A 24,645-nucleotide genomic window follows, 5' to 3' on the forward strand; every position below is an offset into this window, starting at 1 on the left:
AACAAGCACAAGCTGGGCCAGAAAACAACATAAAGAGTGAAAACTGGAAAGGTAGAAACTGGGGAACATAGGCAGTCTAGCCAGCAATAACTGAAACCATGGGAATATATGTTCAAGATGAGTAATGATAAATAGCAAACAGGTGTGTGTGTGTGTGTGTGTGGCAGGAAACAAAACAGCAGGTTTAATCAAAGCTTAAAACATAAAACTAAATATATCCAAAAGTGAACAAACAAAACTATTCCCTTATTCCCCACTTTGATTTTGAGATAAAACAAAACTAAAATCATGACAGTATGTATGTGTTTTAAGTCGAATGGTTTTCAAGGCGATTTAGATCACTAGTCATTGCTTGCCACTTTGAAAATGTCCATCTTTTTACTTTCAACCATTCCTTTGTTCTGCTGGATGTGGAATTTGAATCATTGTCCTCTACTTCTACAACGTTTAATACCTGCAGTTACAATATTTCATCCTTATTGACTTTAATTTAGTGATTTTCTTTCAATTCGGGTTTCCTTATGGACCTCGTCCATGAAGCCCTGTAGGGTTCAGTGAGCAGCGTGTGGTACTCGCTGAAACAACACCTCTGGGTCAGATTGTCCTGGTCGGCCTGGAGTACTTCAGCTGTCTCTTTTGGTGATTTTCCACACTTTTCAACAACTCTGCAGACTTTTCTAACAGTTTTTTGTCAGCAGATTTATCTTGACAGACTGCAAAACTTTTCGGATAAGGCTACAATGGAGCCGGTCCATTTTCCGCGCTTGTAATTCAGCAGTGCCAATAAAGCTGGTTTTGTGGTTATTTTGAGAAATGTACTTGAGCTCTGTGTCACACAGGCTTGTCATTCTGTTCAGATGATTATTATTTTCACATTAAGACAAACGTGGATTTGTTTAATTATCAGTCTGATCGCATTTTTTTTTCTTTCATTTTTCTCATCGGGTTAAGGTGTTTCACATTTTTCTTCACGCATCCACAAAAACACAAGCATCCCCACTTGTGAATCGCAGTTTTAAAGCCAACAAAGTGCTCAAGATAGAAATGAAAACCTGCCACAGTGGTTGATGTGGGAAGTTGCAGGTGATATTGGTTGACTTCAAATGTGTCCATTTCTGTTTCCACTGTCTCCACAAACAGAGCTCCGGTACAAATGATGTAACATTTGCAGCAACTGGTGTCCCAAAACAGTCTTTCCATCTTCATCTGTCTGTCCATTTGCCTTTGCACTGTTGGGCAATACACCATCTGCCAGTGGACACCGCACATATTAGTCATTATGTAACTGCTTTCCCCCACCCACTCCCCACCTCCCAGTTTGATATTGGGATGTTCTCTTGTACATTTTAGATGTGGACACAAATTGAATCAGTTTGCTCCTGTAAACAGAAACAATGGTTTCAAAGTGAAGCAACCAAACTTTGTATAACTCTCAGCTTTATCTAAAGGGTTTCATCTACTCATTCTAGTGACAGATTAAGGACACGAAAGCTCCGAAGTTGAATAAAAATGTTGAATTTGCAAGTTGAACTAGAGTATGAAACATACAGGGGGTGTTGGAACAAGTGAAGAACGCTATCATTAGACTGAAAAATAAACCACAGCCAGCAGAGAGGGAGCAGAAACTTAAGGTGTGGCCAAATCAACAATTTGATATTTTCTTAAAAATCCAATTAAGGCAATTTATTGTCTATAATTTCATAAGTGTACATTCAAATGGAAACAAAAGTCTTCATGTCTTTGTTGCCTTGGAATCAGCTCTGTATAAATATGCTACAGGACATCCTACTTGCTCCATGATGCTCCAATACAAGAGTTGCCCACAAACTGAAAGCTGGCTCTGGAGCGAGTTTTTCATTTTTACTCGGACGGCTGTAGATTACCCTACATGGCTCTAAGAGCAGAGAATACAGTGCATCGATGAGCTCAGCAACACCAAAAGGCCTGAAAAACCACAAAAAAATATCCAAATTGGATGAGTGGACCTCTTGGTGAAGAATGACCTCTTTAAGTGAAGAAACACTTGATGGCGTATCATCATCAGGAGCTACCATTGAGAGACACCTTAACGATTGTAAATACGGAAAGTTTGACTTAACATGCAAATTTGTGGATGCACACAGAATAAAAAGGCCAGATTGTACTTTTCTGACTCCGGCTTCCTCCCACTGTCCAAAAACATGCATGTTAGGTTAATTGGTGTCTCTAAAATTGTCCTTAGGAGTGAGTGTGAGCTTGTGTGGTTGTTTGTCTCGTTTGTCTCTATGTGGCCCTGTGATGGACTGGCGACCTGTCCAGGGTGTACCCCGCCTCTCGCCCAATGACCGCTGGGATAGGCTCCAGTCCAAGAAAAGGGTTGCTTTTAAATGTCGGAATCAGTAACCTGATCTTAACTAAACTGAGCATGCTGAAGATCAAACAGAAGGTAGAAAGATACACAAGCAAGCAGCAACTCTCTAACTCTCCCTGCCTGCTGTACAGGCCTGTCGATGCAGAGGTGACTCAGCATTTCAGGATGTCGGTGGTGTCCAAACTTCCAGCAGTCATTAGTGGCAAAGAAAGACTTGCATCCATGCCTTAAAAGTAATCCTAATGTTAATCTTTGTTTGTTGGCTCACCATTGGTTCTGCAAATTTGAATGGAACAGCTCTTGTACACTTTCTACTTATTCAGGTTGTGGATTTGAAGATATTCTTAACAGAAAAGTAATGCTCCCCTATAAAAGTTTGCATAATCATCAGAGTTGAATACATTTTATTTGAACCCTCTGCCCCACGCTTGTAAAACAGGCTTTATGTTCAAATATCTGTGTACGGCGTCATTTCAGACTGCCCATAACAAAGAGACCAAGCTTGTACCCACTTAAATGACTGTAAATCTCTAGATTTCACAAACATATCCACCTCGCCGTCTTTACATCCTCTCCTTAATCATTGGACTTTCACGTATTTTAGACGTCTAACATTAGTCATATTATACGTATTGATGAATCCTGATGGCATCGGATTACAAGCTTAAAACACTGATTCCTCCATCACAGGATTCACGACATAAATTCATCTTTTTGTTTTAGTCTAAATCAATTCTAACATCATTAACAAACACAAACTCTGGCAGTTTATGATGTCTGGTTCAGTAAGTTAAAAGGATACTGCTAAAGTTACAGACAGGGCATCTCTCTCTCTCTCACACACACACAAACACACACACACACAGAGACATAAGACGTATCACATCCTGAGCCATGACGCTCAAAAACATGATCCATTATTAAGAGGGCCAATTCAATTTCTCCTTTCCCTCTGTAGCAGCTTACAGCGACAGCCATGTATCATGCTGCAGTCCACCAACTAAGGACTTTATGTCCCATTTAAAAAAATATATATAATAAAAAAAACAAAAAAAAACCTTTTTGCTACTTCTGCTGCCCATTAAGCCCACAGGCTGAGAGAGGCAGATTGAATTTAACAAATGTAAAACATTTGTCAGTTTCATACAAGAATTGCAGGAAGTCTCATAAAATGGATTCTGTACCAGGATGATTTTAGATCCACATGATACGGACAGATTTGCTTCTGCTCAGACTCGAAAGCTGGAAAAGTCATCAGAATGTTTGGAAATCCAGTCTTTTTTTACTTTAAATGGTAAATATTCCTCGAGGAGGTGTGTCTTTGGCTATAAATGTGAACGATAAACTATGGCTTAGTCATAAGTATTTTAACACGAGGTCATTTGAGTCCCAGCTCCCTGGCTTTTGAGTGGCATGGTCACTAATCTGAGTCTAACGCTGAGGAAGTCAATAAGCTCAGATTCTTCACCAGCCACGAAGGGGCCGAGAGGGAGATGTCATTCCAGTTTAATTGAGACTGTCACACTCTGAATCCTCGGGTAGGAAACACTTAATAGAAGCCTCCCAGTTTATCCCTCTGCTTGACTGAATGAGCCGGACATTCTGGAAGTTGGCTCAATCTTTATTGTCACTGACACATGGCAAATGGGGGGAGGACTTTGTCAAGTTTCAGTGAGTTTAGGGGTCATGCTGTGCCAACAACACCAGCCATGCAGACTTACTGAAGTCCACCTCATGAACACACGTTGCCTGATGCATCAAACCATTAGAAACACGAGGAAGTAGCTCTGAAATGAAACCTCTCAATTTGACAAACAGACATGAAGCATTTGTAAAACTGTGAAAAAGATTCTGAAGTCAAAGAAGTGGGAGCTTAGCAATTAGCTATTTTGATACGAGTTATCTTTTCATTAGAATTTTTATGACAAGACATCGAACCTACCGCTCACTTTTGCCACAGGTATGCTAATTAGTGTGTGATTGTGGAGTAGAATTGCCCCCAAAGTGATCGATTGGCGAGGCTTAAAAAAATAATGAATACATTTTTTTTTTAAAAAGATGAGATTTTGCTCTGAGGTGCCAAACTTTTAAAACCTAACTTTTAAAAGAATGCGGAGTTGAACTTAAGGATGCAGGGCTTGCACTGCTCAATGGACCTAACCCAGAAAAAAAACCATGATGAACTGGGAGGGTTATATCAGGTAACTCGAAGCTGAATCTGAATGGGTTTGAGAGAGTAACTTATTGGGAATCCACTGTGATAAAATGATTAATTAGTAATCTGAAAAATAATGGATGTGGTGTTTTTTTGGGGGGCTACCATAGCTCTTAATGCTAAATAAATCATGACCTATGGTAACTAACTAGACTGAGGTGGAGTTTAAAAGTGGTTTACTTAAAGGTAGGGTAGGAGATCCTGGATTTTGAGTCCAGCGAAGCTGCATTTTGAAAATACACAGGTCAAAAGTCCCAACCCTTTTCTTCACTTTCCCCCCGAAGGCACGCCTCTAGAGTACATGAACGCGCACGAAGGTGCACAAGCGCTGTTCTGACAGCAAGCATCGATCGCTGCCGTATTTAGTATTTAGTATATGCTAACTATACATTTAATAATGCTAGGTGCTAGCCAAGCTGGCTCTAGTTTAGCTTCCTGCCAAGCTTCTGGAGTGTAATTCGTTCACGGAGCAGGGTACGCGCACAGGGGGAAGGAGGAGCAGATTGCAGTTTGATAGACGGCATCAGGATCCAATCATTGTGAACGGTCCGTTCACAATGATTGGATACTGTTTTTCCTAGATTGTACCTTCTAGAGGCCACTAAAACTTTTCATATTAATGTCAAAACTTTTAATTAATTGGTTGCAATGGGGGTGTGAAGAGAATTTCAAGCAATATGTAAAAAAATGTTCCAGAAAAAGATCCCCTACCCAACCTTTAAGAAAGAAAATCATTTTTGGTTCATTTAAAAGAGCACGATCCAAAATGACATGACATTTTGCCATGTTTGAGTTCATGTGTGCTGTAAACAGGCAGTGCTGTTTACCTGCGCACCATACGCACCACACTACGGAAGAGCATGGACTGTGAGCACGGAGTAAAAAGTGAAAGAAAGGGAAACGGGAATGTATAGACCCTGCAGAGGGAAAAAGCAGAATTAAAGCAGATAACGTGGATTTCTAATCAAAATCCCTTTCAAGTTTCCTTATGTCACTTGTCTCCCAGTTCTTACATTGTTAAAACAACTCTCCTTTCACCTTATATTCTTCAGGAAACACTACCCAGATCCGCCCTCTTAGGACATCACCTGTTTCGTCCTAGCTCCTTACGCACTTATTTGTTTCCTAAATTGTCTTTGTTTTCTAAATTGTCTTCCCATTTGTTTAGGTACCTAACTTACCGCACTTACTCTAGTGCTAGTTATGCTCTTAGCTGTTTGGTTTTGTCAGGAAATGCATGTATGACTTCATCGTGACCTGAAGTTCTTTTGCCTACCGATGTGGAACACACTAATTGTAAGTCGCCTTGGATAAAAGCGTCTGCAAAATGACCGTAATGTAATGTAATATATAAAGAGAAACCCTTCCTGCACAACAAGGAATCAAAATGAAAGATGTCCTGCCGTGACAGCTTGTCCGTGCTGTATTAAGGATATTGTGATTTGCCATGTGAGTCGTGCAGTCGGGGTCAACTCTCCCTTTTATTCTCTGAGCTATATGTCACCTTGCAGTGTGACACGATGCAATTTCCTGGACAGTGAACGATCCTGACCAGTGCATGTGTCACTGACTGTTATAAGCAAGGTCACTGTCAGTGCCCCACCATCCACCTGACCTCCCAACCTCTGCCTTTATAAATGTTGCATCCTTTAAATCCCGCTGTTAGTTTGGACAGGGAGGACTCTCCTTCACCCCTCTGCTGGAAATGTATTTTTCCTCTGATTGACAGATGTTTTTCCCCACAGAGGGTTGACTCACACTACTTCACACACACACACACACACACACACACACACACACACACACACACACACACACACACTTGGGAAAGAGGTAAAAATTATGTAACATTTGAAACAACTCTGAGCACAGGTCCACGTGTGTTTTTGCACTTGTTGTGCCGTATTGGTCGTCGCTTTAAAGCCTGCTTTTCTTTCTTTGGTTTCTTCAAAAGAGTCATTTTAGGCTCAGTTATCAAGATCTACTTTCACCCAATTGGAGATTTGTGAGATCTCGATCTTTGTTGTTTGTGTGTGCGTGTGTTAGAAATTTCTGGATCTTTTTTGTCCCAATGGGTTAGCTGTTGATATAACATGAAGCAATTATCTCTCTATTAGTTTCAAGAGGTTATTTTGTTGACCTATTGCTCTAAATCATGGCCACTTTTTACCCCCTCAGGGTGTTGCAGTGTGTGCATCATAGCGATCAGTTGTTTTGCATTTACAGCAAGGTAGTGACGTGTGAAGCTGCACTGATAACACATACTCACGATATATATTAATAAAGCAGAGCAATTTGTGTAGAGTGAATTGGGAGTAATAACACCATTCATTCCCCAAGTGGTACCCTGCAATTCCACCTTATAGGAGAGGCCACAGAGTAGATCCAGCGGCTGTTATTTCTACAGGGAATCTAGGCATGAAATGTGATATGATGAGCTGAGAGCAGTGGACATTTATGTTGCATTTAATGTAGATAACAGTAACAGTGCTGAGGAAGCAATGATGCAAATCATTTGGGTTCAGTTTGACCTTCAAGTGAGCAAACACGATGTGCTGGAGCTGGCCTCCTTTTTTTTAATCCATATACTTACATATTCACCAATTCCAGTTTAAATAACAAACGGCTTTGCTTGAATAGAATCTTGAGGACGCAAATGGCCACTGGTTCACTGATCATAGAAGAGATTGTCAGACTGTACTTATTTTTCTCACATCAAAAATAAAACACGGGAAAAAAAATGTTGTCCCCAAGGAGAGCAAGATTATATTTTCTAAACATTTGCCCAGTAAGAAAAAGACAAAAGCAGAGCAAGCAAACAAAAAACAGGAAGCATTGATAAACCAATTTTACCAAAGAGGGATAGTGATTGTGGTTAACATGCACAGTCATAGTGGGTTTCTTTTCCAAACACAGCGGAGCGTGATGAATCCTTGCGGGCTTTATAGAGCTGTCATATTTTCTTAACAGCTTCATCGCAGTTTTCCTCCGATAGCTACAAGTTAGAAATGGGTCACAGGATGTTAGCAGAGCTCACATGTACATCTCAATAGCTTCACTGCTGAAACTGGTGGTAACAGTCTGACAAATGGGCTTTTTAAGTCGCAGTGAGTGGAGTGTCAAGTCTCTCACATTTGATCACAATGATGCTCATCTGACCTTATCAAACTGGCAAAGTTTACTAAACAATTGCTGCTTCCTGCTTTATTAATTGATTTATGCTTCTGTTTGCTCTCTCACACCATTTTCATCTTCTAGTACAAGCAAGTGGAGCAGTACATGTCATTCCACAAACTGCCGGCTGATTTCCGACAGAAAATCCATGACTACTACGAGCACAGATACCAGGGCAAGATGTTTGATGAAGAGAGCATCCTGGAGGAGCTTAATGAGCCTCTGCGCGAGGTATGACATCACTCAAACATTCACTGTAGTTGCACTTATTTACCCATAAATATGCACATTTCTTATCTGTCCACCAAGTAACCGGATTGGAGCGTTTTCATTTGAATGCTCTGCTCTGTTTTGGTCTCTTCCTCTAATAACAGGAATAAAGAGTTCAGAAATGAAATAACCATCTTTTTCTGTAGCAATTTATTACTTACTTTATAGTCTTTGAATGAAGCACACTTACTTCATCCCAGTTTTCAGCAGTTTGACGTAAACAAACTCCTCTTTCTTCACAAACAGCTCAAAGTACATTTTAGATAAGTCCTCCTTCATTAAATTTCAAGGATTTAGCTTTTGAAACAGCCATAAGATATTTGCTGTGTGTTACAAGACACATCATGAGCAAAATCAGTCATCAGTGCTTTGGCTAAGGATTTCTGCCTTGAATCACCACTGAAAGTCTCAGAAAGGTGAGGTCCGGCAGCCTGCATGTTCTATGTAGAGTTGAAGGAGCCAGCTTAAAAAGCAATCCTCACTCCTTGCAGCGCGCTGCGCAACTTATCTGCATGTGTTGTGAGGAGCAGATGTTATGAGACGCTTGCCGGCTGAGAAGAAGTTAGAAAAGGCTACGTGGAGAAAACATCACAAGCCAGACCGAACAATAAGCCATCGCACTCAGTGAGCTGTGGGAGGCCGAAAGAAGCTTGTTCACTTGGTCCCAGTCAAATGGGAGCTACTCACATAAGCCACTAGCTTTGGGAGTGCTACATAGGGCCTGGAACAGGGCTAGCCAGGGACCCAGCAGAGCAAACTCGTGGCACAGCTGCAAGCCAACTGTAAGCTGACTCGCCACGGAAGCTGCAAGCTCTGGGAGCACCTGGCTATATGTGCCTAGGAACTGGGCTACCCTGGAGCTAGTAGCTTCTAGGGCAAGTGAGCACCCGGTCGGCTTGCCAAGTGCCTCGGCTTATTGCTCAGCTTTGCTTCCACTGTCCCGGACTATCTCCAGGGGCACAGGGCTAGCTTGCAGCTCCTGAACTGTTAAAAGTTTTGGAAGTGAAAACAATACCATTCTGATATTTCCACTCACTTGAGAATTGACGCATGGCTGAATTTAATTTATAGTTTTCAACTGAGCTTTACTTAACACATGGTCACAAAATTTTTGAATGAATGATTGTATCACTGAATTACACCATAATTGGAAATATCTTAAAAACTGAAGATGGAAAGAACTTTAGCATGAAAATTTTTAAATATGCCAAATAAACTCAACCCTTGTGGCCATTAACATGTCAGCAGTTGTATAATTAGCAGTGAATTCTCAACACAAACCACTTACTGTCTCCTGTCACCATTTAGGAAATTGTCAATTTCAATTGCCGTAAGCTGGTGGCCTCCATGCCGCTTTTTGCCAACGCCGATCCCAACTTTGTGACAGCCATGCTGACCAAACTGAGATTTGAAGTCTTCCAACCAGGGGACTACATCATCAGAGAGGGTACCATCGGCAAGAAGATGTACTTCATCCAGCACGGGGTGGTGAGCGTCCTGACCAAAGGAAACATTGGCATGAAGCTTATGGATGGTTCCTACTTTGGAGGTATTTCACATTCATTGGTGTTGTAGTATGATCCGTTTTAGTCTATTCCCTTTGATTCTTTAACTCTGCAAGTTTTGTTTACACATAAAAAACCACCCCAAAAAATAACACCCTGACACATTTTATTTGGCCCTCTTGCACAGCGATGCCTTACAGCCACTTCTGTCCCTTTTCCTCCAGCAGTTGACCCTCTGTGGCTGTTTAAAACAAGTGGAGCCTTAGCCACCATCATAACACATAAACCCACACAGTCATGCTCTAGTAGGCGCTTTCCTAAGTGCTGCGGCCAAATTGAACGGGTTGCATTTTTAACGTCGGGTGCCCTTGTCAGCATACTAGAGTTCACTGTGGTTGTAGAAAATGTGTCAGCTGCTCCGAGCACTGTTGTAGTGACACAGCTGAACGGCACACACACAAGTCTAATTAACAACAGCTAATTATCACATCAGAACTGTGATGATGGAACCATTTGCAATGTCGAGGAAAGAGAGTTTGAAGTCACGCTTGCCAACGTGGAGGAAATCACAGGTCTCCATGCAGAAAACTAACAATCTGCTTGAATCGGAGGGACAACATGATTTAACCACTGCATTGTATGTATCTGTGGTGAAATATCTGAATTGGCAAGAAAAGAAAGTAGATGGTGATGTTAACATCCCCTTATAGCGCAGACACAATGTACAGTAGCTGTTTTTTTAGGTTTTACTTACAGATCAGACCATGTCAGACATTGACCTTGTCATAGTTTTGTTCAGATTTATTTAACAGAAAAGTTCAAGATTGGACTCAGTGTTTTTTTTTTTAGAAAGTCAAAGCTGTATACAGGCAAATGCACTCATTAGACAATGACTTGAACTTTCTTGCAGACAAAGCACCTGATGGTGTGCCCCCCTCATAGGACAATGCACCCAACCATTCTACTCAGGAGCCCAAAGATTTAACCAAATTTCACAACCTGCAAATCCTAATCCGATCTAACATCTGCCGGAAGCTCTGAGATAAGCTCAGTTCGTAGACCCCCTCCTCACAAGGACCCCTCAAGATCAGCTATTCATGTCCCACCTGACAGATACCACAACGCACCCAGAGGTCCTATGTTCATGCCCTAAATATTAATTTGATTTAGAATACTCATGTGGTTCCATGTAAAGATGATGGTGCCTTGGAATGCTAAAGGTGTACTTCCTTAACCTAGTATTACAGTGGAGCTCAGTGGAGACATTGATTAAAGGAGAACTAGCACTGAAGTAACAGGCCAGGATCAACTTTCATAACACCCTGTGAGTCTGGCACATCCCCAGTTTCTCTGTACCCATTTTGAAGAATAGTCTTTTACAGTCTTCCAAGATGAACAGGAGATATGAATGGTGACATCATCAAGGCTATCATGTCAGAGCTGACCAAAGAATACTTTATACAACAACTTTTTGAACAGCCTGTTTAGTGCCCCTCATGGTAAGTCAGCTTCTCTCCACCTGGATTAGGGAAAATAGGTTGTCGACATGGATCCAAATATGTGTTTATGCATTTGGCGCTTTTATCCAAAGCGACTTACACTCATATCCCAGGTAGGCAGGTAGCGTAAGGGGGTCCTGCCTAAGGATCCTCATGTATCTTTCATACAGGGGGGTCAGGATTCAAACCCTCTTCAATCTTACCACTACACTATCCAGTCATATCAATAAATATGAATATAGATAACAGGAGGAGTTTCCTTTCAAATGCATCAAGTAGTGAGATATTAAAAGGCAATTTTGGGTCATTTTTTACCTAGTAAGGGAAAAAGAAAACAATGTTTTCCATGTTAAACAAACAAGTTAATATGTGCCCACGTAGAACCATTTAATATTCATGTTGCTGCTAAAATTCACTGCCCAGCAATTCTCTGTATGCTTCATCATATCTAAGGATGGCACCACAAATGGTCATCCAATGGTTTGAACAGCCCTTTTATTGAGCCCTTGTGGTTTCATTAGCTTTATTATCCTCTCCCAGCACTTTGCACTGCCCGCTAATGATGCTGGCGATATGCAAATGACTGTGTTATGTTTGAGCAGGAAGATCCCAATTGAGACTTTATGAAAGGATGTGCGGGCCAGAGTTTTTCCACAACTCTAACAAAAGTGGAGCACAAAATATGTTAATTATCATGTCTTTGCATCTTCATAAAAAGTTTATAATAAACTGGACCAGATGATGTAAAGTGCAACAAAAAAGCCAAATAGTTCAGTTTGCTTAGGGCAAGAAATAATTCATCGTATACAAGTCCAATTTCCAAAAAATGGAGACGCTGTGCAAAACATTTGACTATTTTCATAAAAATGTTTGTTAATCTTGAATTTGCTGGCAGCTGCACTTCTCTAAAAAGTTGTGAGACAAAAGGCTGTAAAAGAAACTGATAATAAAAAGAATCTGGAGACATCTCTATGCACAAGAAACATGGCTGGAAATCACTATTGGATGCCTGTGATCTTTGAGCCCTCAGGCAGAAGTGCATTAAATACAGGCATGATTATGTCATGATAATCACTGCACTGGCTCAGGAACACTTCCAGAAGTCATTGTCTGTGAACACAATTCACCACGCCATCCACAAATGCAGGTGAAAGCTCAATCATGGAAAGAGGGGGCCATTTGTGAACTTGATTGAGAAACACAACTGTCTTCCCTGAGCCAAAGCTCATTTAAAATGGGCTGAAGCAAAGTGGAAAAATAAAAAGGCCCCATCTATGCTAAAAGGTATGTAAAGGTTTTAGAACAAAATCTGATGCTCACAGAGTGTTGTTAGAAGAAGAGGGGATGTTACACACTGCTAAACATGTCCTGATTTTATTTGATGTGTTGCTGCCAACAAATTTAGAAATGAACAAAAACATGTAAAAATAAAAATAGTAAAATGTTTCACTCTAAACATTTGATTTATTTTCTTTCTATTCCAATTTAAAAAAAAAAATGGGATTACAGATGGAGCACGTGGTTACATCTAGGTAACAGCTCACACTGACAGCAAATATATGCTTTTGGTTGGTGAGTCGATGTATGTTTGCACTCCTCCTGCTGATACACTTCAGTTATGAACAAAGTAGTCTCTGTCCATTTCAGTGCAGAGCCTGTATGTGTGTTCTAAGTGGAGTGTCTTTGGGATTCGTTATTTTCTCCCTTTCCCGCAGAGAGTCAGAGGAGTTCGACCTTTCCAGGCGAGGGAAAAGGAGGGCATATGGTTGTCAAGACAACAGTCAGCCCCAGCCCTTAAAAAAGGGAAGCCAAGGAGTAAAAAAATACTAAAAAAAGAGAATGTAATAAAGCTCTAAATATAGTGTGTGCACATCTGTCAGTATAGTTTCACTGGTGGAGGGAATACTCAGTGTTTTTTTCAGTGGGTAATAGTATACACAGCCTCTGCATACACAAATCATTCTGATCACAGGCTTCAAAAAATGCATTCAAGTTTTATTTGATGGCTCGTGACTACTAAGAAAAAGATCTCTCCTTCTTTTCTCCACCAGTGCCTGACATTCTGACATTTTCTGGTCTCTGTCATGCCTGCTTTCCCTTTCACCCCACCAGAGATCTGCCTGCTGACTCGTGGCAGACGGACAGCCAGTGTGCGAGCAGACACCTACTGTCGCCTGTACTCGCTCTCTGTGGATAATTTCAACGAAGTGCTGGAGGAGTATCCCATGATGAGGAGGGCCTTTGAGACGGTTGCCATCGACAGACTGGACAGGATAGGTAAGGCCGCCACTTTGTTCGATAAAGAGGACTGGTGGAGCCTGTGGATCGTTTCCTGTAATGTGACACAGGGCTACATGTCACATGTTACGACAGCAAAACTTTTGGGTTTGTTCACAGCCACTTTGGAATTGTATTTTAGTTTGGTTTGAGTTTTTGGAGAAGTCACTTTAAGGAAATCTGGGAAATGATAACCTGCATATAGGCCCCCCAATCACATTATTCTGATTAGATCAAGAAGAAAAAAAACTTTGAATGGCATTTGATTACTCTCAGATTGTCCTGTCAACCTACACCAACAAAGAGATAAAGTCTTAAGTCAGAACTACACAATTTATCACGGTTTATCTAGTCAGTATTTCTGGAATGTGTCTCTGACATTTATTTTTGGACTATTATCATAATGCCCCTCTGCTAAAACAAACAAAGCTATGCAGCCTTCATGAGCACGTGTCATTCCCTAAGACAGAGGTCTTCAACAGGGGGTCCGCGGAGGTACTGCAGGGGGGGTCGCGAAATCTTTGGTTAATTAGATGATTTTTAACTTTTTTTTTTTTCTTTTTTTTTTCAAACAGTTTTTTCTCACAAATTGTGTGCCAACGTGTGCCATCCACAGATGGTTTGAGGATTCATTGTCCCATCTACATGCATGTTTAAAGTTAAAATCTGTGGATTATTTGAATAGCTCAGTGTTGTATGCAAGATTTTTGTTTATAAATGGCAGTGGCACGGCCACCCTGTACCTTGCAAATGTTTAAAATAAAAACATGAATATATTAACCTGTGTATTATTTGAATAGCTTAGTATTTGAATGTACAATAACAGAGTAGCTATGTTTATACACGGCACTAGGCCCCGTTAAATATAAAACGGAATTGTATGCCATATAAATAGTAGGGGGGTCCCTGCTCCAACTCTCCATCAGTTTGGGGGTCCCTGGCCTGAAAAACGTTGAAGACCCCTGCCCTAAGATGAAATGAAATGTAAAGAAAGTGCATTCATTTGAATAATGTGATGTCTCATTGTACTGTTAGACAGCTGGGATGTACCTTATGAATGATCTTGTGTGATGGGGTGAAGGAGAGGAGGGTAGGGTAGGGTGAAAATGGGAATCCTTTGTTTGTGTGGATGTGCCTCTATGGAAAATAGTTTTTTTAACATATGTAGCAGTTAAAAGATGGCTCAGCAGTGACTGCGAGCATTCTTGGTTTGAATACTGAAACACATGCAGACAGATTTTCATGCTCACTGATGAGATCGGCGGTTGTTTTTTTCTTCACGATGTAACCTACGACCTCCCGCTCCTCCTACCCACAGCCGCCACCATCACCCTTTCCAGGTCAGCTATGCTGTTTGATTTCACATCCTTGCCACATGATTACACTTGACATGTGCACAAGAGCTCCACATCTGCCACCTCTCAGGCGTTGCCATAGCAGCCAGATTCCACACATGTGCAGTCCTCAGTCTGCCAGATAACGAATTCGGCAAAAGACTGGCAAATCTGCCTCAACACGTAGTCGGCAGAAAAACATTCCTATTAAACTCTGCGGGCATCACAAAAAAAAACCCACAAGAAAGCAGAATCGAACACGCAGAAGAGAATCAGATGCCAGAATCTAAACATTAGGACACAAGTTTTTGTTTCTTTCAACTGTAAACTAAACAACAGTGATAAAAGAGGAAATGGAAGTGTTAGATTTCCGTGAGTGCATTGTTGTGAAAGCAGCGATGCAAAGAATGTGTTACATCTGTGGGTGCTATCGAGTTCTGCAGATGAGGTCGCTTCAGCTTACAAACTGCTTCAAAGGTGTCATCGCCACCAATTAACTTCTGCACGTCCCTGGATTCCAATCAGATGCATTGGCTTTTTTTTCTTCCGTTTGTGCCATCAGCAAGTCAGTTGTTGACATTTGTAGCATCTCCGCGCTGCTCATTACTCTTACTCTCATTACTTTGCTGGCAGAGCCCCACACTTCTCATCTGCCATTTTATTGCTCTTTCAGGAGAATATACTGTACAATAAGAAAGGCCGCCACCGTATCCTGGAAAAAAAAAGCTGCTCGTCGAGCAGGAACATTCAGCATTACAGCCATGTTTTTCCATGATACAGCACAACAACCAGAGATTCCTCTACCTTTTGCCTCAAATCCTATGGATAGGCTCTCATTACTAAGCTTAGATTGTCATACCATCTGTCTTTCAGCCCATAATGTACATGTAACCCATGCAATATGTAAGCAATGCTTATGACATATCGCAGTCAGCTTCGTCCTCCCGTGCTTCTCCTTCTGGCAAGACAGCTGGCTGGGTTAGGGAGGAACAATCCTTCATTGATCTCTCCATTATGTGGGTATCTCTCAGGCTGTTGTGCTGACTAATAATCTGGCTTTCCTGTCAGCTCTCTTGATCGCCTTCTGTACTGAAGAGCCAAGCAGACAGCCAAAAAGAACAGTAGAGAGGAATCACATTGTAGCACATTGTAGCACAAAGTCTCGAGCTACTTTTAATTTCCGTATATTTGGCTTCCGAGGAGACAGACTTTCTTGAAATCTTTTAAAGGGGTCTTCAGCAATGGCTCCCCAAGGTTCTCTTAAGGTCTTTAAAAGTTTTTATTTGATTGTTAAGTCACTTAAATCAAGGGATGAATCACTCTTACGTTGGAGCATTGGACACATTGCTAGCACCCTGTTGCAAAGACAATGATTTGTTCCAATTTCTTTCAAAGTTTGACATTATAAAATGGTATTACTGCACAAGGATGATTCCCAAAAAGCTCAGAAATGATCTGAGGTATGCCAAATGACACAAGAACTGGGCTGAAAATCCGTGGCAACAGGTCTTATGGAGGGGATGAATCCTCCCCAGACCTCAACATCAGTGAAGCAGTGTGGGATCATGTTGACAGAGAGCGGAACAAAGGCAGCCAACATCCACAATAATGTCCTTCAAGTCTGGAGAACTATTCCTGAAGACTACTTAAAGACATGACAAGAAAACCTGTCCAATAGGGTTCATGCTGTGTTGAAGAATAAAGGTGCTCAGACCAAATATAGATTTTCAGGTTTGTTAGAATTGTGCAAACTCCATTTTTGTCTTTCATAGTAAATTTCTATTTCTGTTTGCACATGATTCAATAAATCATTCCATCTGTATCTCAATTTCCCAGCAATATACAAAGACAAACAAAGCTCCCTACATTCCCCTATCCTGTGACCAGCATAGAACAGCATATGTTGAGTCATATGGATGCAACTAAGAAGACTTACAAGCAGCAGCAATCTTGTTTTAATGCTACATGGAGTGGAATAGTTTCTTCTTATAATGCAAACCTAATTCTGCTTCATTCGTGGAAAAATGAAAAGTATCTAATGCTTACTGTGGTAACATTTGAAAAGGGTAACAGCTGTCATATTGAGTTTGTCTGCCTCATCTCATCATTAGTTACCTTTCCTCAAACCTAAAGCACTGGTCAGAAGGAACTAGGCTCCTCATTAAAAAGAGAAAGAGAGCTCATTTTTACCTCATTTATCACCCAACCTGGTTATTAGATGAGAGGAAAAACAGACAGGTTATCTCTAACGGACTCATCTGGGTGACCTCACAATGGTTAATGTGATCTTGTGCAGTCCGATTGTCTTGATCTTTACAGCTGTTGCTCGACCCCACTGGGCCCTCCGCTCAAATGCACACCTGCTTTCAGAGAATTAGTCCACCTTAGCAATGGCTGTGCACACGTATGCCAGGACCTTGTGGGATTGCTGCACGGATACCTGCATTCAGGTTCAGGGAAGCTGGGACTCACTGTTTCAGTCTTAAGTCGAAGTTTGCTTTTGAGTGAAAAGCAGTTTATTACTTAGCTTTTCACAGCCTGACATCACAAGACTTCTTGAGGTGACAAGTAAGATGGCCTGCATAAGTAATCAGAGACATCTAAACTAAGGTATGAACTGGTGAAAAGTCACATCAGATAGGTCAGGATGGCACAGACTTCTGAGTTTTGGCATTTCTACAGCTCCTTAATGTATACTGCATGCTTTCTGCATTCATTGCTCCATCAGAGAGCATATTTCCCCTCTTATGTGCCCGTCCTCCCATAGCCATTTCTGAAATCTTTGAAGACGCTAGGGTTTGTCATTCTGATTTGCTGATGTTACTTACCAAAAACAGTCACATGCCTTGTAATTCCCCAACTAAACCTAAATTAAACCTATACCAGCATTGTCCCTTTGAATCAGCCTGTATCACCTCGAGGAGGGAAGCAGCTGGTCAGCATTTTTCAGCTCATGTTCTCTCACATCATCTACACCATGCAAAAATACTGGCTGTGGTGGATTTCTGTGTGAAAGCTGTATATATATATATATATATATATATATATATATATATATATATGTACAAGCAGCATATCCAGCCTCACAAAGGATAGAGGAAAAATAATAAAGTTGCTGCTTCTGTTTGACAAAAAAATCTCAAGAATGCACGACAGCAAAACTTTACTTTTCGCAACTCTGCTACAGTATTCTCGTTTCCATGTCATTGCAGGCAAGAAGAACTCAATCCTGATGCACAAAGTTCAGCATGATCTCAACTCTGGTGTTTTCAACAACCGTGAGAATGAGATGATCCAGGAAATCGTGAAATACGATCGGGAGATGGTTCAACAGGTGGATGTGCCACGGCCGCGGGCCATGTCCATGACGCCTCCTCTGCACGGTGGGATTTTTACTCCTCCAGCTTCCTCCACCCAATCCCGAGATTCAGCAATCGCCACTTTGCAGCAGGCCGTGGCCATGAACTTCTGTCCCCCCCTGCAAGCGAACTTGGTAGGAACTGGGACCCTGCAGTCTCCCAGGATGGTGAGGAGATTCCAGGTGATGCAGAGTGTATCCAGCCCTGTCTCAGCTTCTCCACTCCAGTCCCAGCTCCTTGCTTCTGGTGCCTTTGCTCCAGTCTTGTCTAGCCCTCCTGTCCAAAGCCCTCTGGCAGCTGGAGGACGATCATTCCAGTATGGGTCCAGTGCCCTGGCTGGTCCCATATCAGGCTCTCAGCTTTCTCTGGCCCAGCAGCATTTTGCCAGCCCTGCACACCGGCTCAGCACACATAAGAGCACCCATTCCCTGCAAATGGGCAGCCTGAACCAAGATGCCAGGGCACTGTCAGCCTCTCAGCCCTCACTGCCTCATGAGGGGCTGCAACCAGGTGCCCCAAGTCCACCCCAGTCTACACGAGTCTCCTCCACTTCCATAGGACCCCCTCAGACCCCATCAGGTCACACAAGCGTCCGGAGCGCTATACCACATAGAGTGGTACTCCCCCACCAAATGTCCGTGGGGGCTTCCCCTGTAGCTTCGCTGCCAGGTTCTGTACATGGTTTTGCAGCTGGTGTCGGGCTGGCTGTAGGAAGTAAGGGAACAGGTCAGGCGGACTCGGGACGACCCAAGAAGGACTCTATAGTGAGCCTCCCAGAGACAGACCACATCAAAGTCAGATCCAGACTATCGTCAAACTTGTGATCTTAAACTTTCCTGGGAGAGTAACCCATTGAAGAGCATGATTGCGGGACCATGTTCCTCTTCTCTCTTACCCCTTTTGACTATCCGAATGTATGAATGTTGAGTGAGCAGGGATGCACCTGAGAAGAAACTGTTCTAACACACTGGACTCCATAGGGGGACGTTTGAAACCGCATCGCTGAGATGTCTCTATTCACAAATGTAGTTACACAAATCAGAAGTGGTAATGTAGCTTCTTTCACAACATAGTCAACGGCATATGCTTCATTAACCTCTCATTCACCTCTATTAATGCAAACTTGGGGTCGAATGGGACTAAAAGACATTCAGGGACCTGCTTCAGATATCAGAAGTTGGCACTTTAATGGAGTTTTACTACTGCATCTTGTGATGCACTGGCTGCGATCTCATAAAAGTAAAATTGTGGTTTAATTAAAGTGTTTTTTTTTTGTTTTTTTTGTAGTTATACATTTTAATTGATCCATTAAACTAAGTCCGCACAAATTAAGATTGGGAGATGATGTAACATATTTGTGGCAAATACACTCTCCTCTGGCTCACCTTCCCACAGTATATTGAATCATATTTCCCCCAGTGTATTAATATGAATAGATGACTATATTAAAACCCAGTTATTTCTTTAAGTCTTCCCTGCCTCTGGTAGTCCATACACTGACAAATATGTTGGCCCCATGGCTCTTAAGATCATATATAATAAGTATCTTTTTCTGGCCAAGACATGAATTTCTAAAACAAAAATGACAGTGTTTGTTTCATTTAAAGCTGCATCAATCCTTTTACTTTAAGCTTAATACACCTACAGAGGATGAGCACTCAACTCTGTATCTCCTCTTAAGAAACACACTTTATCAAACATTTATGGAACAATGAACCATCAACAACGCTTTTCTACTCCTCAAAAAAAAAAAAAAACGTTTATCAGCTGAAAATGTTACTATACATCATAGGGAATTATGCAAAAGTCAAACTTTTCTTTCTCATGGAGGCCTGAAAAATTCCTTCAACTGCAACTTTATGTTGCTCATCTCTGCTTGATGTAGAAACAGGCACCATCAGTTAACAGACCAAACCAAGCAGTTTGATCAGGTGAAAGAAATAAGTTTATTCTCTTCTGTACTTCTGACCTCATGTGGCCAAGAAACGACTGATGCAGCTTTAAGATTCACCAGTAAACATTTCCCTCTCGAGGCTGATTTTTAATGGATTATATGGAATTCAAGAGTGGTGATACCCCCCTCCCTTTGTGGAAATATTCATATGATATTCTTTTATGAATTGCATTTCACTGCCAGTTAACACAAGAAATTTTATACTCGTTTAATTATGAATTCAGACTCCCATCGTCAAAATGCAAATTCACTCTTTTCTAGCCCCGAGTTTCCCTTTTCCTCCGCAGCAGTTTGGACAATGTGACACTATGCCAAAGTCGATTCACACAAATAATGAAACTCTGGCGGCGCTCAACTCTGCTGTTAATGCCACAGATCTGACCCACAGCCAAGGACGGTACAGTTTCTTTGCAGGATGTACATTGCAGTGTGCCTCTGTCATTGATGCCTCAGTAAGAATTCATCGGATGCCACTGATTTGTGTCCAAAAGCATTAGGATGGGGACCCTTTTTCTCCTGGACCCGACATTCTATTCACCTCATCTCACTAATGCCGGAACCATTACTGGGTAACGAGAGTGGAAATTGGAATCCCCCGGGCCTGTTTGACCGTTATTATTCTCCTTTGGCTGGATTTCATTATACAGCGCGAATAATGAGATTCTCTGATATGATCGTTTTGCATTTTCATTTTGTTTGCTTTCTGTTCCTGTCTTGTCATCCGCCTTGGAAGTTCAAAAGTGGACATAGTTGACAATTTCTAAGTATTCCTAAGGGGTTTGTGAGGTCAAAAACTTGTGTTTTTTTTTTTTGTTTGTTTTTTCTTAAGCCAAATTTATGCCCCTGGATATTATTTTTGATGCTCGAACATAGTTGATAGTAGCTTGATGTGAGATCAGAGTTTTACTAAACTTTACATTTAGATTGAGGGCCTTGTCTTGGGACAGGAAATGTTATTTAGTGACAAAATTGGTTTTAGGATTCTTTGTGATACACAGTCGAAGAGAGTGGTGTGAGAGTGAAAGACAAACAAGAAAGAGGCTGACTGCAAACATTTTCTGTGTTAGTACCTAAAATCAAATCCCTGTCACATAGAGGTAACTTTTAATAAAATTCAAAATGAAGCTCAAAACTCACAATGAACCCTAAAAAAAAAATAAGAGTCAGTCCGAAGTTCCAAAGCCTGTCTTTTCCCTCACACATTTTCACAGCACTTACCCCACACAAATCAGATATCACCCCCCCTTTCTTCAGTCATAATGTCAGAATGGGACGTCCCGGACACAAAGCAATAACGGTTTGAGTGGTAACTTTATGCAGAGGCTGTTCTGTTGCATTCTTGCGGTGTGAGTGTGAGATGCAACATTTCAGATTTTGACTTTCCTAACTTTACTGAGAATTTGTTTGAAATGTCTCTTTTTATAAGCTGGTGTTCATATTCAAACCACAATCGTCTCTCAAAAGTAACTTGACTTACATGGCTGTTTCTATGTGTAAACATAGTGTGCATCATGTAAACTGGACTAGTTATCTATGTAGCCTAGTTCACTTGAAATGTTTTTCGTCTTTTTAAGCTGACATAATGCATATTATCGTCTGCTAGTACTTGAACATGATAATTAGAGCAGAGGATGCAGTTTCCATGACAGAAGATGTAAGACTTCTTTTTCTACAGTTGACCACAGGACCACCCAGAGTTTGTATATAATCATCAGCCAGTTGCTGTGAGGTCTGCATGCTTTCCCCTTCTATGTATACTTAATTTTTTTGTTTACCTCTGTTCGTGCTCTCACATTCCGGTCCAGTTAAAAGAATCTCGTCTTTCGAGCAACTCTGCTTTCAGGTTTGTTTTTTCTTTCCTTTCAGCACTCTGACACCTAATCAGCATGTTGCCCAGAACTCTGTAAAAGTGATTTCCGCTCTTTTTTGCAACTTTACGAACATGTTTGTTTATGTTATGTAAATGTGACAACAGCCCAGCCGCTCAGCTCTGTCAGAACACCCCCTTAAGGCTTTGGCAAAGACAACATCTGTGCCACGCACACACACACTCACTCACACACTCACTCACACACACACGGCTGCAGCAGCGCTTTTAGAGGCATCTGCATTTGTCGAGTTGTGTGCTTTCAATTTAAAAATGCTTTCTTCTTCTTTTTTTTTTTTCTTTCAAACCTTCCGCATAAAGCCCTTATTTATTTTTTCCCTCAGTGATACAGCTTCTCCAGAGATGAAAACTACAGTATTTATCAGTTTATGTCTTTGGGTTAATGGATGTTTACCTACAAGGGCTGTTTGAATTGAGTGAGGATGGGATTTGCTCTCTAATGTCAGAGAGATTTCAGAACCTTCCTCCAAAAACAACTACACCCTCAAAATCCTTCAATTCAATTCTCATCTCTATATTACTGGATACAGTACAGTATGATTCAATATCAGACCGAATTCATCTATTTCCTTTACATCGCTGCTTTCTTTGTTCACTCTTTCTTTCGTCCTCATATCCCAGACTTTTAGCGTGAGTAATCATATTCAAGATGAAAGTAACTCTATGGTGAATGCCTCTTGCTATCAGTTAGTCATGATGTTATTACTCGTGCTTCAGAGCTTCTGTTTAATTTCCATCTGACTGGTTATAAAACGATGAAGTAATGAACAAATAAAGCAAAACAATGCATCTATTACACAACTGGTTTTAGTACTTTTTTTTTAACGGGAAAAATGCTTTGTTTTATTAATGCCTCCTTTAGTCTTCTTTGCACCACTTTTCCAGGTCCAGACTCCTTTCCTCTCAAACACATGAATCTAGGTTGTGAGTGGACGTAATTGCAGCCCACATTACAACAGAGGCATCTCATCTTTAATCACAAATACAGAGCATCTCATGGCTGGACATGTTTACTGACAAACTTGTTCAGGAGATCTTGTAGTGTGAAAAATACTTACCATTCGAAAAAAGATACAGACAAAAATCCTCCGATGAGAACAGTGGGGAAAGATATTATTGTATGGCCACCAAATCAATAACTCTTGCACATAATGTATACGTAACAGAAGGAGTTAGATAATTAAAGGTCCACTGTGTGGGATATAGTGACATCTAGAGGCACAAACTACAAATTGCACCAAACGTAATACCCTTAACCTACCCTAAACTACAGTGGTTGAATAGAAAAGGGGGAAAAAAAAGTCCTGCTCCAGGCCAATATTTGCTTTTCCTCTTTGGACTGCTATAGTAACACGGTAAAGGAATATCTGATGAATATAGTGTTTCTTGGCTAAGCTAACAGCAACTCAGAATGTGGCCTCAGGTGAGCAAATTTTAGTATGTAGGGAATCATCAGTGGAGGCTGTACCAGCTGTCATTGGAGAGGCTGGGTACACCCTGGACAGGTCAGCAGGGCCTCAAAGAGACAAACGAAACAAACAACCATCCACACTCACACTCACTCCTCGGGACAATTTAGAGTCACCAATGAATCGAATATGCATGTTTTTGGGAGGAAGCCGGAGTACCCGGAGAGAACCCTCGCATACACAGGGAGAGAACATGCAAACTCGATGGCCCCAGCCGGGATTCGAACCAGGAACCCTCTTGCTGTGATGTGACGGTGCTAACCGCATAACTCAAGAGAGTTTGTAATCTTTTCAGAAAGAGAGAGAAGGGGAAGCCAATTACTGAGAACAAAAGGATCAGGCAAAAGTGTCTTCTGATTGTTTAAATTCCAGTAGGACTTCTGGAGGCCCCGGGCAGAGGATGATGGTGGCTCATGAACGTAAACTACACGGGGTTACACCAGTCAGGAAGCTACAACTCATAAACTAAGGAGACACTGAACAAATATACTCCAATCTTAATGGGTGTAGATTTTGGAAGTGTAGCAAAATGCAGACTGAGCATGAAAACATCTGCACAAAGAACTAGAAAAAGTGATGTCATTACACACTTTTCCATTGTTACCTAAAGCTAAGTTGCTAATTACTGTTCTTGGTACCCAATATGTAAATTGCATGGGGGGACTATAAATGCAAACTACGGTTTGCATTTATAGCCCCCCCCCCCGCTGCCTTTTTCACTCAGTTTACCCATAATGGGCTAAAATGCACTTACATGCCTAATGCCGACACTACAGATATTTGAAACAGTTTCACTCTTTGCTTGAGGGTCAGAACACACTTTTTGCTGTTGAATCAGCTTTGCCTTTTAGCTTCAGTCCATCTGCAAAGCCAGCGTCCTACGGGGCCTTGTTCATAAAACTATAGTCAGTGAAGTGAACAGTCCCAAGCATTTTCACGACTGTGGTGCTGGCTGGGGAAAAAAACTTGAAAAAAACACATTTTCTTAAATATATCTCCTGCTCTCTCCAACTGGGACGCACTGCCTGGAGAAAATTGACCATCAGAGGAAAGCCAGGTGATTGGGGTGTTAAAAAAAAAAAAAGGTCTTGTGAACGAGGTTGAGACAACTGCATAAAACAAGTTCCTTCTGCGTAAAAAAATACTTAAATGTGTGTATATCTGTTTTTTGACAATTGGAGTTAAAGTACCTTATTTTAACACTTCAGATAAGCCAGAAAACATGAAAAAGCACACCATGGGAATTTAAAATCTTCCATTTGAAGAACTGATAAACAATACACTCGACGATGCACTGCTCCCTGGAGTTATGTTGAGCCCCATAAACTGGCACTGAAGTCGAGCTAATCAA

General features: G+C 41.3%; 1 protein-coding gene across 1 annotated transcript in view; it reads left to right on the top strand.

The window, feature by feature from the left end:
- hcn2b (hyperpolarization activated cyclic nucleotide-gated potassium channel 2b) overlaps positions 1 to 22,606 on the top strand; it is a 43,762-nt gene extending 21,156 nt beyond the window's left edge. Inside the window, exons 5-8 of the mRNA XM_075485117.1 lie at positions 7,824 to 7,970; positions 9,318 to 9,558; positions 13,126 to 13,290; positions 17,837 to 22,606. Of these exons, the coding sequence (XP_075341232.1) occupies positions 7,824 to 7,970; positions 9,318 to 9,558; positions 13,126 to 13,290; positions 17,837 to 18,807 (1,524 nt within the window). The 3' untranslated portion in view covers positions 18,808 to 22,606. The remainder of the gene's footprint in view (positions 1 to 7,823; positions 7,971 to 9,317; positions 9,559 to 13,125; positions 13,291 to 17,836) is intronic.
- Positions 22,607 to 24,645: the final 2,039 nt, after the last annotated feature.

The sequence above is a fragment of the Odontesthes bonariensis genome, chromosome 15 (genome assembly GCF_027942865.1).
Source record: "Odontesthes bonariensis isolate fOdoBon6 chromosome 15, fOdoBon6.hap1, whole genome shotgun sequence".
NCBI lineage: Eukaryota > Metazoa > Chordata > Actinopteri > Atheriniformes > Atherinopsidae > Odontesthes > Odontesthes bonariensis.